The 15,642-nt window shown below is 31.7% G+C and overlaps 1 protein-coding gene across 2 annotated transcripts in view; it reads right to left on the bottom strand.

The window, feature by feature from the left end:
* The window catches only part of LOC140439035 (uncharacterized), a 30,034-nt gene extending 24,295 nt beyond the window's left edge, over positions 1-5,739 (bottom strand). The window contains exons 1-4 of one of the 2 annotated variants that reach the window (XM_072528674.1): positions 5,571-5,725; positions 2,847-2,901; positions 1,860-1,935; positions 1,322-1,523 (exon numbers count right to left, since the gene is read on the bottom strand). In XM_072528674.1, the coding sequence (XP_072384775.1) occupies positions 1,344-1,523; positions 1,860-1,935; positions 2,847-2,901; positions 5,571-5,610 (351 nt within the window). In that variant the 5' untranslated portion in view covers positions 5,611-5,725 and the 3' untranslated portion in view covers positions 1,322-1,343. Of the gene's footprint in view, positions 1-1,321; positions 1,524-1,859; positions 1,936-2,846; positions 2,902-5,570 lie in introns of those variants that run through there. The other variant, XM_072528672.1, reaches the window with a different exon arrangement.
* Positions 5,740-15,642: the final 9,903 nt, after the last annotated feature.

Below are 15,642 nucleotides of genomic sequence, written 5' to 3'. Positions count from 1 at the left end.
CTCACCATTTAATTTGAATGTAGCCTCATCAGAAAAAATATTATTTTGAACCAAGAGAGGGTTTCGGTGGCTGTTATCCATCATTATTTCCCAAAATTGTATTCTTTTATCTGGATCATCCTATCCTATCCTATCATCACTATCTACACAAGTTAAAATACAAGGTTGGGTAGGAAGAAATTAAGTCTAATATTATCCAGTGCAATATTTGAGTAAGTGCGATCCAGTGCAATATTTTATCTTCGTGTTAAATTATTGTTATGTGCCACCTAAAAAAAATCGAGGACGATTGCTTTTGCCTGTAGTAATTGGTTCCTTCTTTTCACCTGCCTTGTTTCTACAGAACAAAATAATAACTCACTGTTTTTCAGTTTTTCTTTTTTGGGGACACTTGCCATTTTTCAATGTCTATGTTCTTGTTGGTAACGCACTATATTAGAGATTCGTCCCATCTGCATTAAACACATATTTTGTGGCAGCATCTTTTAAAATAAAAACAGCTATTTTCCAAGATTTTACGTTTTTGACAATAACATTAACGGATTTGCTACATTTTGTGTTAAAAGTAATCGTATCGACGACGAAATCTTTCTAACCAAAAACTTGATGCCTTAAACTCAATAAGTCCTAGCCATTGTGCAACTTCGAGTTCTTTGGTATGAATTATAGGTCCAGATATTGGCAAATAAACCACAATCCACAGAAAATCTGTATGTTTTAGGAAATTTTTTTTCAGTGTTACCACAGCTCTTGGCCATTTAGACGTACTGCCGCTGTCTGAATTTTTGAATTTTTAATTCGATTGTGACATCTGGTTCTTAATAGATATTCACGTAGATAATAGTTTCTTCTTTCGCTAACAAGATTTTAAATTTCTTAAGTCTTTGTTCTAAGTAGCCAGAGTATGAATGTTTAGGTTGTTTTATATTTTAAACATTATTTTGTTATTTCACACTGTACATTAAAGTCGGAAACATTTATTACAATATGAAATCAAAGAAAATAACTGCGTAAAAAAATATCAAGTATTTTTCTATGTAACTCTTCTTTAATTTAAATTTTCAATTTAGGTATTAATTTTTAAAAATATTTCTTGAAGATTCTTGAATATTATTGTTTATTTACATATTTTATATGGGCAACCAGTAAAAAGGGCCTCTTCTTACACGTACATATTGAATTTCTGTTTCCTCTTTCTTTCTGAATAAAAAGTTTTTTAATCTATTAAAATATTTTTTCAACATGGGTTTATTTGTCCTTTCCGTTTCTATAATTTTTTTTAATTATCAAACCTTATTATTAACTAAAACAATAAAAATACTTTTTGATTAAAAAAAATATAATTAGATATTTTCTTTTGCTTTACACTTGTTCATGTCTATGCACATTTCAGTTACTGTTCTGAGATCAGTTACTCCATAAATATAATCGACGTCCTCTTCAAAGGATCGCATGCAGATTTCCATTAGTTCTTCATTTATAAAAAGTTCACAAACGAAATTTATTTGTTGTTTTGCTTGTTCCTGAAAATCAAAATAAAAAATATCAGATCAATTGAAGGATCAGTAAAATTAAATACGTTAACATTCGGATAATTTGCGTCTTGTTCATATTAGTTTTTAGTCCGACCTCCAAGGAAGCGTGACATAAGTTTTCAAACCTTATTATTGCATCATCCATGCAATCGGCTACAAGGACGATGTCATCTGAAAATCTGCAAATGGTGTCTTTTCTATCATGGACTTCACTATGTGCTACTATTAGATTTTTCACAAGAAGTATTAAAGCTTTACTTGATAGTTCTTGGCGAATATCAAACATAACTTTAGTAGTACGTAAAATCACTGTTAAGTTCTTACCTTGGAATCACCTGAGTTCTTAAATGCTTGAATAAAATTTCCAGCAGTAAAGCAGACTGTACAGGCTGGATCATCTCTAAAAAATAAACGAAGATTACGAAAATAAAATAAGTATTTTTAAAAATATCAAAGATTTGCCTGTATATAATTATAAATTATCTAAACATGAAAAATGTAATTTATTCGATCTTTGGAGAGTTGACCATACCTCTTAAAATAGATAGAATATCTTTCTTTTTCCTTTCAGAGGCCCACACTGTTATATGAATATAAAGGGAAGAAACAGGGTAAGATGTTAATTTAAAAAAATGATTAAAGATTTATGTCTAAACAGGAAACAAATAACTGAACACTATAATAAAGAAGTAATAATAGAACGTGTAGCCTAGTGAGAAATAAAGCAGGGAAATAACAGTCATATCTTTTAATTATTTGAAAGTGAATAAAAGAAGCAACCAAAATATCTATAAACAAAACCAATTAAGTTAGAAAATCAGCAACCACTCAAGGGGTATTAAGAGACATAGTGTGAAAAAACAAGCATCTAGGATCAAAAACCAAAAGAAGACTATAGAACCTGCGTTCGGCCAATACTTACGTACACGACAAAAATTTTTGGTTTAGGTTAGGTTAGGTAAAAAAATAGACTCTAAGAACTGCTGAACGAACTCAACATTAAGATCTATAGTTGAAAAACTACATGGAATTAAATAAAAACGAAAATGTTATTCAAAAATATAATGTCCAAGATATACTAAGATGGAAAATAAAAATTAAAATCATCATGTAACGAGAATGATAAAAGACGGCATTACAAAAATTGTAGTTGATGAGAAACCAAACGGAAGAGGCCGCCAAAGATATGGCAAGGCACCTGGTTTTCAGAATTACAAAAAGACTAAATGTTACCAAATAAACTCAAATCATAGACCTAACGTATGAAAAACTAAATGAAAAAATATTTTATAAATAAATCCTTATACTTACAGATCTGGGATTGGAGCTTTTCTTGACGTTGGAATTGCTACTGACACTGCAATACCTAAAGACAAATTAAGATATATTTATCTTCAAAAGATATATTTTTTAATTCATAAAAATATAGTAAAATAATATCTGGGAACAAAGTTGATTAGCTCTTCAAGTAGATTAATTGACTATTATGCAGTTAATTTGTGTTTAAGTACTGGAACCAACAACAAAATATTTCCTAAAATAATTCTAACTTCCCAATTCTAAATTCCTAATTCACCAACTTAACGGGACCTGAATTAAAGAAGACTAATCATTTTTTATTAATTCATATAATTTCATTTTAATTTCAACTTAATAATATTTTCGACTAAATAGTCTGGTATTATGGTCAAGTGTTGAATGACCATATTTGATTGTAATCATTTTCCCTGCTTTTTTAAGATCTTTTCTCTTTTCTAGTTGTTTTATTTTTAGATAGAGTTTATTATTGGTATTCATTTGATGAATTTTTTTTTTCCTAGTGTAGACTCCACTTATAAAGGTATATCTTCTGCTTTTCTTAAAAGTATCTGTGTGTTTAATCCCGTCCAGTCGCGAATGTTTTTCAGTCAGTATGTTTATTTCTCTATACTTCTCATTTCTAAGTATATGCCACATATATACTGCCTTTCTTCTTTTAATTGTGTTCAAAAGTTCTCTCTCTTTTTCCATTCTTTGCAACACCATTTTGGTCCATGGTATTTTTTAAATTTTTCTAAAAGGCCACATCTGAAAAGGTTTTAGGTTTGTCGTTAAGTTTTTTAACAGTTTAAGCTTCGGCATCATAAGGAATGATAGAGTGTATGTAACATTTTATCATCCCATAACGGGTTTGCAGATTGACATTTGGTTACTTAAAAGTTTCCTATTCTTTAAAAAGACTGCTCTTGTTGCTCTTTTTTTTATCGAATTTTTGATTTGGGATTTAGACCTACATTAATACAGAAGTACTACTTTTGTCCACTTGTTAAATGTATCTTCATTTATATCTGGATCCTTGTTATGACTTACGATTTATGACCCCTCTTACTTATAACCATGGTTTTTGCTTTCCTTAGGTTACTAGTGTGCCTGTTTAAATACCTTTTCGGAGTATATAAAATAGTTATTGTGAAAGTACACAGCCTAGGCTCACACATTTACTTATCGATTGCGCACCCGTGTTTCTTTCATCTAATGTTACACAACCTGTTGGTTTCAATAGAGATTTCAGACTATGTAAATATCATTTTTGTCGAGTCCTTTTAGCTTTGGACAATCCATGAGAATGTTATGTTTACCTTTCTCGAAAGCTTTCTATATATATATATATATATATATATATATATATATATATATATATATATATATATATATATATAGATATATATATATATATATATATATATATATATATATATGTATATATATATATATATATATATATAAAATTTATACATACTAAGAGATTCTACAGTACTCACTGACTTTCCTCGCTCAACCTTAATCATCTCTTTCTGTTGTCCCATTCTCCATCGTTTAGGCCTCTCTTACTCATGTCGTCGTCTACTTTGTTCCTCAAGGTTTTCGGGGTCGTCCTCTTTTCTTCCTTCCTATGGGGCTCCATTCGGTTATTCTCTTTATCCATCTGTTGTCGCTAGTTATTCTTACATGTTCATATCACTTTAGTCTTTTTTGTTTTATATATGTTAGTATGTCTGTTTGTATTGATGTTCTTTGCTTCATTTCGTCATTACTTCTCCTATCTATTCTTGTTACTCTGCATCATCTTTTTAGGCATTCTATCTCTGTTGCTACTATCTTACTGCTGTTTTTCTTATTTATGATCCAATTTTCAGTCTCCATATGTCATAATACTTGAATTAAGTTGTCGGATTGCTGTTCTTGTTTTTCCTAACATTTGTGTAATTTTTTTCTCCGTTGTTGCATTTTTCGTGATTATAAACCCCAAGTATTTGAATTTATTCTTTCCTTTAATTGTTACGTTGCATCAATCTGTAAATCTTCTACGTCTTCTTTACTTGTAGATAGGTACCCTGTTTTCGCGAGGTTAATATCTAAGCCAGCCTTGGTATATTCTTCTGGTAGTTTCTTCACCATGTAGCTGAGGTTATCTTGGTCTTGTGCAATCACTACTTGATCGTCTGCAAAGCTAAACGTATATAGGTATTCGTACCGTACCGGTACTCCCATGTTATCTCTTTTATGTCTGATACCCAATCCATACTTTTCTATAAGCCAGTTTGTCCTCATTGCTTGTTTTTTAAATTATTTTTGCGTTGAAGTCACCTTCTAATATTGTGATATTGATTTTATTTTCGAATAAAAATTTTATAATGTCTGTGTAAAAATGTTCCACTTCATCATCTAGGTGACTCGACGTAGCTGCATATTTTTGTATAAAGAGTCGTAGATTTGTTAATATTGACGATTTTACGATCACATTGACATATATTTGATATACTTTTGGTTCTATCACTTGCTTCATTAGTGTTTTGTTAATGAGAATTCCTGAATTCCCTAAATAAAAAATAATGAAAAAACACTAAATACGTAAACAGAACCAAAATGTAACATTTATAACATTACACTAGTTATTTCCTAGTATGTTAAGTAAAACCTACAAGCTGCAATTATAAGCTTCAGTGTTTTAGTTTGCATAAAGAATATCTAATCTATTTATAAATTGTGACTTACCAATGCAAACGAATAATGTAACACTGAAAATTGGTTTCATCTTGTCTAAAATATTCCAATCAAGACCAGTGATAAAAAAGAATATACCTAACACCAAGAAAACGAAACACTAAAGTTCGTTTTATACTAAAAAAATTAGTCTTAGGTCAATTGCTAAAGTACTACTTATTGATATTTTATATAAAACATCACGAATTATACGGATGATACGCTTTAATATCCAATATGTATATGATATGATTTTTATCTTAAGTTCTTATCTAAATAACACTTAATCTAATTTTAAAAAGCAAATACTTTTTAAACTCAGTTAAATTGAAATTAAAAAAAAATCGATAGATCTAGATATGGAAAAAAACATGAAACATCAATTTTGAGTTTAATGGATATACTTATTAATTAATTTGAAAAAACCAGACAAAAAATTACCTATATATTTAAATAATTTAACTTAATTATTTTAGTCTTAGAAAATCATTTAAACACAACTTAATCGACAGCAACTCCCCAGGTTTTAGGTAGTTGTCTTTTTGTCAGCTTTACTCCCTTATTGAAATCATTTTTTCACCTCTTCTTTACTTTGTATTAAGTCTTATGTTCTTTAAATTTTTCGGTCAACTTACTGGTACTGGTGCCATCTTCTCCACTTGCGTTAATTATATCTATTTTTTCTATGATAGAGTGACGTTTTCTTTTCCCGCCATACTCGTTAGTTCCAAAACAACATTAATACCAAGAGCACTAAACACAGAACAAGCAAATGAGTTTCTCGTAAAATATGTCCTTCTCCTCGTCTTCTTTATCTTCAGTCGGAGCATGGATATTGATAATGCTGTAATTAAAGAACCTGCCTTTAATTCGGATTCTACATATCCTTGGTAAATAAACCTAAAGAAAACTGAATACCTAACAACGGAGAATATAGAAATAAAACAGCTGGAAATAGACGAAGGTAAACAAATTAAAGGAACAGACAAGTATGAGTATTTAGGTTTTATAATATCAAAAAAAGGAACAACGGAGAAAGATATAAAAAATAGACTAGGACAAACAAGAGACTGCATACGAAAATTTAACCCTGTACTATGGGATAAGAACATAAGCATGAAAACAAAGAAAAAAATATATAATACCATGACAAGAAGTATCCTCATTTATGGGTGTGAAAATTGGACAATAAATAGGAAAACCAAAAACAAAATAAGAGCAACAGAGATGGAATTCCTAAGGAGAAGCTGCAGAGTAACAAGAAGAAATAGAATAAATAACATGGAGATTAAGAGGAGAATGGGAATAAACTCCGACATAATAGACTACATTGAACAGAAGAGGTTAACCTGGTACGGACATGTCAGAAGAGCAGACCAAAATCGGTGGATAAATAGAATAACAGAGTGAAGCCCGATAGGAAGAAGAAAGAGAGGCCCCGAAGATCTTTCAGAGATGAAGTGGACGAAGGAATGAGTAGAAAAAACCTACAGAAGGGGACTGGCTAAACAGGAAAAATTGGAGAAGACAGTTGAGTGAAGGAATACAGTGAAAACTGTGGAAATCCTTGTATTTAATATACATATCCTTGGACTTATTGGATCGAAAGCTGTAACTTCTGATTTCAATTGTTTATTCAGTGTGAATCCCACACCAAAAATATGATTATTTTTATCTCCGCTGTAGTAGAGAGTGTAGTCTTTTTTTTCTAGGCTAGCACTACCTGTCCACCTAATTTCTTGTAGTGTTATAATGTCTGCTGAATATTCATTAAGTGTATTGGACAGACTTCTTAGTTTGCCTGCACTATACAGCGTACGCACATTCTAAGTAAATAAACCAATATCATTAACCTTATCATTAACCTTATTTCGTTTGCCAAGTCGTCGATAAAAAATCCGCCCGGCTAATTGTTTTGAAATTTCCGTAACAGAAGGAATTTTACAGGAGGGGGTGTTAACCCACTGTCCAACCCCCAACCTGAAGGACCAGTTTACCCGCTCTTGTCAGTTGCCGACCCAACCTTCCACCCGGGTTGGACACCGGATCTCCAGTTGGGTTGCTCGGTTTAACAGGGGACACCAACGGATTTGAGTAGAAGAGGCTAAGTGGAGTAAACTGGAATCAACTCCATATAATCGCATCCTACTCCTTTGTCCCCCATCTGAAGCAGAATGGCTCTCTTCTGGAGATTCTTTATACTTGTTGCCCATTTAAGGATTGCCTGAGCTTAGAAGTTCTTTCTACATCGTTTGTCGGTATATTAATTTGCTAGGGATAGCCGTATGGATCTTTGATTTTTACTGGCCTTGTATATCCTTAGGCCGTTGACCAAATTTTTAATTTATGACCTTCGGAGCCAATTTCTAAATCTCAGAATAAAAGGGTACCCTGTCACTTACCAATTTATTCTACAGAAGCTGTTGGTCAGTAAGCGGAATCTCCTTTTAATGCATGGCGATATAAATTTCAATTGTATCTTTGAAAACCGCTGCACGAAAGATTTCTGTGAACGTGGTTCTTTGGACAATTATAACTAGCTCAGATACAAAAGAAAAATTGAAAAGAAGAAAAATTAGGTAGATGATAACTACTAGAGCTAAACCAGATATTTGCCAAAAAAAGAAGAAAACAAGTTTAAACAAAATTGGCAACAAGAACTAAAAAAAAGTTAAAAAAAATTGACAAATTACATTGAAAATTGACCTGAGCCATTACTATATCACGAATAATTACTATTTAAATGAGAATAAGCCACAATTAAAGGTTAAAGTAAAAATCGTTTCCAAAATACAAACACTAGTAAGTTATACAAATTTTGTTTTTTGTTAATTGGTGAAAAAATTTTCTAATAATTAATTTTATCTGACTCATTTATATTGACAATTCAGACATACATTAAAAATTTTAAAGTAGACGACTTTAAAATGATATTGCCAATATTGTTGAGCTGCGTTCCTGGGATAACTTTACGTAAGATAGTTCATTCGATTACATGAAATTAATAATTAAATTCCTTGGCAGAATGTAGTAGGATCTGGTTACCCATATTAAAAGAGGAAGTTATTAGAAGGAAAATACCAGTACCAGTAAGTCAGTTACATATCGAGGATACACCATTTATGTTTTTTAAATAAACAGGAGAATTTTACTGTCATCGTGGCATGCGGTTGTAAAGTTTTTTTTTTTTTTATTTATTTTGCTTCAACCACTTAGGGTTATTAGCATAAGAAAAATACAAAAGTGATAAAGACAAACATAGGCATATACAAAATATCAATTACATAATAATGTATACAATATATATTTTAATTATTAATGTATTGTATTAAATTTTATTGAAAAGGTTTATAGTTTTCAAGAATTCTATCAAGTCAGCTACGTATTTAGATTCTCCTAAAAGTTCTTTTAATGTTTTTGGAAAATGATGATATAGTCTTTCCACTGAGTATATTGGACACTCAATCAAAATGTGCTTCACTGTCACTTTACATTCACAAACAAAACACACTGGTTCCTCTTCTTTCTTCAACAAGTATTCATGTGTAGTAGAAGTGTGTCCTAATCTGAGACGTGTTAATAGGACTTGATGTTGTCGCTTTGAAGGCCAGGAGTTCCATGGAAGGACGGAAGATTTTATTTCTATCAATTTAGTGGTGCTTCTATTCCATTGGTTTTGCCAAACATCGTACAATTTTTATTTTAAGTAAGGTTTTAAATCCAAATGCACCGTTAGATTTTCCACTGATGCGGTTGTATTGGTTACTGCGGACCTAGCTAGACTATCTGCCTTTTCGTTACCATCTATTCCAACGTGTGACGGTACCCAGAGGAACTCTACTGTCAAATTGTTTTGGTATATACGGTATAAAATTAACTTAATCTGCTGCAATGTTGGATGAGAGGGATAAATCTGAGAAATTGATGTCAGACAACTAAGTGAATCAGATATTATAAGAGATTTGGGAAGTTTTTTTTCTAGAATATAGGTTAGGGCCTTATTGATGGCAAATAGTTCTGCTGTAAAAATACTTGTCTTAGGAGACAATTTATAGATGGAATGTTCATGGGATGTCACAAAGCATGCTCCTACTCCATTTATGGTCTTAGATGCGTCTGTGTATATAAAATGGTAATTTTTGTACTGTGTGAGAACATGGAGAAAGTGAGTTTTAAAAAAATTTGGTATCACGTTATTTTTGTTATATGCTGTAAGTTTAAGGTTACAAAGCGGAGAGGGAACAACCCAAGGAAAACATAAATTTATTTCACAGATAGGATAAATGGAAGGTAGTTCAATATTAAAATCGAATAAGTATCTATTAGCTCGTTCATAGAAAGGTACAGGACCCCTATTTATTTTTCGATAGACCTCCTGGAACCTGTTAGCAACAGCATGATGAAGAGCTGGATTTTTTGGGTTAGATTTTATACTCGAGACATACGATAGAGTTAAGTATTTTCTTCTTAGGTTTAAGGGTGGCTCTCCAGCTTCACAGAGTAGACTGTCCACAGGACTGGTGCAATATGCTCCTAGAGCAAGTCTAACGGCTGAACTCTGAAGAGTATCCAAAGTTTTAAGCAATGCTTGGTTTGCGGTGTTATACACAACACATCCGTAGTCCAGTTTTGATCTAATTAAAGCTCTATATAAATTTATTAGAGTTGGAAAATCTGCTCCCCAATTTTTATGTGACACAGATTTCATAATGTTTAGTCCAGCTTGGCACGATACTCTTAGCGAGTGTATATGACTTGTCCAACTTAATTTTGAGTCCAGTTGCATCCCTAGGAATTTTATTTCTTTTGTATATTCTATAGGAGAATTGTTTAAAAATAGATTTGGGAGCTTTTGTGGATTTGATTTTCGTGAAAAATGTATAGCTTTTGTTTTTGTATTGGAGAACTGGAGCCCAATATTGTTAGACCACGATTCTATCGACTTAAGAGCTGCAGAAATACGATTATGAGCCGATAATATGTTTTTATTTCTTGCTAGAATTACCAGATCATCAGCATATAAAAAAGTTTTAATTGTGCGATTGCAGTCCGACACAACATTGTTAATAGCAATTAAAATTGTGCTACGCTTAGATTCGAGCCCTGTGGAATTCCATTTTTCTGTAATTTAGATTCAGACAAATGGTTATTGATTCGAACTTGGAAATATCGTTCCCGTAGAAAGTTTGAAATAAAAGCAAACATGTTACCGTGAATCTTCCAATTGTGGAGTGTGGTTAAAATATCGTAGCGCCATACTGTATCAAAAGCCTTTTTTACATCAAAGAATATGGCTAAACATTCTTGATTACATATAAATGCTTCATGAATTTCTGATTCCAATGATATTAAGTTATCTAATGTTGATCTATTTTTCCTAAATCCACTTTGTTCGGGTATAATAAGATGTTTATGTTCAATACACCACATGAGTCAATTAGCAATGATCTTTTCTAGCAACTTACACATTGCATTCGTGAGAGAGATTGGTCTATAGGATTCTGCTTCAAATTTAGGTTTACCTGGTTTGTGTATTGGAACTATGATTGATGAGTGCCATATGTGTGGGAATACCTTATTGATCCATATAAAATTGAATAGTTGCAATAATAGTTCTTGGCCTACTAGTGGTAGGTTCTGTAGAAAAAGCACAGGTATATTATCTGGTCCTGGACTAGTATTTCTAACGGAGTTGAGAGTTTCAATAAGTTCAGTCAAGCTTATAGGATTGTTTATTGGTGAAGTGTCATTGATTATTGGTATTCCTTTATTTTCTTCAAATCGTTTCTTATTTAAGAATTCTACTGAATAGTTTTCATCACTAGAAGCGGTAGGTTGTAAAGTTGATTTCATATTACTATCTCAAAAGTAAAGTCGTCTCAGGAACGTATCCAACAATATTGGCAATATCGTTTTAAAGTCGTCTACTTTAAATTGTATATAGTATGTCCGAATTATCAATATAAATGAGTCAGATCAAATTAAATTATTTGAAGAATTTTTCACCAGGTAAAAAAACAAAATTTGTTTAATTTACTAATGTTTGTATTTTGAAAACGATTTTTGGAGTGGAAATTGAAACGTCAATTAACTTACTTTAATCTATAATTGTGGCTTATTCCCATTTAAATAGTAATTACTTTAAAACGACACAAGCAAATAGCTTCAAAACAATATTATGTCACGATTGATATAGTTTTTTGTTCTTAATCTACATACAGAGCTAAGTGTGGCATACAAAAAAGACACAAACGGTAATATAATAAAACGGTATATAAAATGCTTAGGAAATATATAAATGATAACAGATACTTTTCTCCTGTACAGATCACCACTGCAAATTCTTCGTTTTATTTAAATTGCTTCCTGTGTAGACTTGCTGATTATTTAAATATATAATAAAGGCTTTCTCGATAGTAACTTAACCATATTTTTCAGCAATTAAAAATAAAGAAAAATTGTTTCCTTTACCATACTTTCGCAAGCGAACAAAGAAGAAATTTTTACTAAACTGTTAATGCACTAAACTAAAAGTTGTTTGGTTCTAAGAGTTTTAAACCTTAAGAAGGTGGAAGAAGGCCAGTACTTCTATCCTATTTGGAAGCTTGGCTGGTACTCAACTAACTTTAAATTCTAACACATCGCAATTTTACCGGAAAACATATTTTCCTACTGTTTTTAATAATTACTTTTTCTCTGACGATTTAAATGAAAAATTTCGATATTAGTTCTAAAAAATAAAACTTGGGCTTTAGCCTAAAACTCTATATTTTAAAACGTAGTAGTTCTTAAAGTATATGAAAACTTAGATATTATGCAGAAACCATTAAGCAACACAAACGCTTTTAAATTTTGTTTATTTAATGGCAAGTGAAGTTAAAGAATTCTGAAATAATTGGAATAAGACTCACAGAATTTTCTAATCGTTACAATAATAAAAAATACTGATATAAGTCATTCGCTGGAGATGATGTCTGATCATTTTTAGATAAATAAGTTAGTTAATATTTGAAGATAACTTATCAATTTATTTTAGAAAGCATATTTAAATTTCGTCGAGTCCTACTGCTTTTCTATCTGTGTCTATGTGTCATTATGCCTATCACTGGAATAGAAAAATAAATAAAATGCAAATTTTGTTACAATTCATTAAAATTTATTTTCATGTATAAAATAACAACTTATGTGACACTTAAACAACTCTTTTATTTTAATAACATCACTCAAACTCCACCTTTACATCACAATTCTACAAATTTTAATAAAAAGTTTGCATACGAAACGACCCACTATGATACGTAAATTTCTTTCCTTGCGTGAGGTACAGAATTTGAGAATATGAAGCGATGAGGAAATGACGACAGGAGGGCGGCACGAGAAGAAAGCACAAGACGAATAATAAGTAGGCAAACTAAACACTTCCATCGAGACATTTCTCCCTGGAGTTTTTATTTCTTAATGTTTAAGTTGTTATCTCGTTTGGGAGAAAAAATATTCCAGACCCCGTTTTAGGAGCTGCAAAGACGCTTCAGGCTGTATTCTTTCTGCTCATAAAATATTTTCAACATTTTTGATGATAAATAGAATTATATGGGTAGTCTAATTAGAAAATGACATGAAATTCTGGAGAACTATATTGTGAAACAGGAATGTTTGTTTATATCTGTTCGTTAGAATTGAAAGGGCCATTTTCCCAGTAAATAAAGTTATGCTGCCAATAATACACTTACAGATATTATCTTTGGAATGGTTCGTAATAAGTGGTTGTCCAGGTACTATTACTAAAATTGCAAGTAGGATATCCAATGTGATATTTGTTGCAAAATTCCTATGTGGTACATCAGCCTTTTTGCATAGCATACTGATTCTTAAAAAGATGGTAGTCCAATCTTTATGGACAACCGCCTGTCAGGCGGTTGGGTAGATCAAACAAAAATACTCAATAACCAAGGGTTACATAAAGCCGAACAACTAGCCCAGGACAGAGAAGGATGGAGAGAAATCGTGCAAAAACTCTAAAGGCCTGATAGTGTCACCACATTCCAAAAGGGATTAGGACTGAGGAGGAGGATAGTGATTTCTACGTACCGTTTTCCGGTGCTTTTCTTATAAAACATTTAGAATACAATGTTATATAATAATGGTGAATTTTTTTGTCATACAGATTTCTATTTAGGTTAACTGGGTAATTAAAATTGTTCTGAAGCTATTTTCTTGTGGCATTTTAAATTAATTACTATTTAAATGGGAATAAGCCACAATTAAAGGTTAAAATACGTTTATTGATATTTCAATTTCAATTTCCGAAGTGGAAATTGAAACGTCAATAAAAGTATTTTAACCTTTAATGGTGGCTTATTCCCATTTAAATAGTAATTAGGTAATTAAACATTCCAAAATTTGCCATTAAGCTCCAGAGGAGTTCCGATTTTACCTTCGAAAGAAAAATCTTGCGACACATATATAAGGGCACAAAAGAAAACGGAATATGGCAAAGGCGATACAACTCTGAACTATACAAAATATACCAGGATCCGGATATTATAACATTCATCAAAATAGGACGGCTGCGTTTGATAGGACATGTAGAAAGAATGGAAGCAGGCGAAATACCAAACAAAATATTCAAACAGATGCCAGTAGAAAAAAGAACAAGAGGAAGACCGAAACTGAGATACTTAGAACAAATAGAAAATGATATAACAACCTTAAAAATAAAAAACTGGAGAAAAAAAGCACGAAACAGATCGAAATGGAGAAGAATCCTGGAACAGGCCAAGACCCAAAAAGGGTTGTCGAGCCAGTGATGATGATGATGATGATGATGAGGAGTTCCGATTTTACTGTAACCTACGAAACAGAAAAGCATCGGTATTTTATGTTTCCGCGCTTTTTATTATCTGCCTGGTGTTCAATAGCTACTCACGCGTTTTTTTCTTTCATACGACTCTACATCGTTCTCCGGCTCTTTCTGTGACTTGAAAATTCTGTAGCCATTCAGTTATTATATATATTGGATTTTTGGATAGGGAAAAAGCTTGATTCGCACCACTCATCAGGCCATTCATCTGTGATCTATATTATGTTGCACACATCCATATTTCTTAGTTGGTTGGGGGCCTTCTCTACTTCTGCTTTAAAATTGATTGGTTCTGCCTCTTTGATTGTATGATTTTTGTATTCTAAAACTGAGCGATCTTTTGAATTATCTGTGTATAGTTCTAAGCAGTAATTTTGTTAGGTTTCTTTTGGTAAACGCCTAATTAAAATATACTGGCTTCTTTCGTGGGATTTTCTTTAAAACGTTTTTTATGTTGTTGAAAATATTGTCAATGTTTTCATTTGCAGCATCTGTTGTAGGTATTAATACCAGAATTACATGAACATTTTATCGCTTAGTTTCTAATGTTATTTATTTACTTAATTGCTTCATATTGCCTGATTAATTTCGATATTCTGTTATTTATTAGTATAGCTACTCCACTATATCCTGTATTTTTGGATCTTATATCAAGATAGGTTCGTTTTTGGTTTTATAACTCCTTAATTTTTTCACTATTATGTAAAGTTTTTAAGTTTGAAAAAGACCTCTGACGTTCCATGTCTATTGACTATTGATTTGTTTATTGATTTTATGCTTTAAAGCTAATATAAAACAATGCTATAGAAGTTTAGGAGGTTAACCGTTAAGTACTAATGCCCCGTCTCTCAGACGGCATCGCGTGTAAAAATTGGGATATCTTCCTAAAGGCTTACATTCTTTATGAGTATTTTGAAAATAATACTTATTAAGCAAGGCCCAATTTTATTAAAAACCTGGCATTTCAACTTATCCAATCTCAGCTAAATAGAAGACTAGAAAGTTCCTCTTTGCCTAGAAAACCAAAGTTGAGCATATGCGATATACTGGGTATAGATGAACCTCAACGGCGTCCAGAAGTAAGAGTGGAAAAAATAGAAAAAAAGAAAGAACTGTATGTCACCATAAAAAAAAATAACAGATTATGTATGCTTTCATTGTCAAAAACCAATTTGCTTGGAATGTGCGAAAAAGATTTGAATTGACTGCGCTACACTTTAGTTA

The sequence above is a fragment of the Diabrotica undecimpunctata genome, chromosome 4, assembly GCF_040954645.1.
Source record: "Diabrotica undecimpunctata isolate CICGRU chromosome 4, icDiaUnde3, whole genome shotgun sequence".
Classification (NCBI taxonomy): Eukaryota; Metazoa; Arthropoda; class Insecta; order Coleoptera; family Chrysomelidae; genus Diabrotica; species Diabrotica undecimpunctata.
Note: the sequence above shows the minus strand (reverse complement) of the source record. Positions and strands in the feature narration are given on the sequence as shown.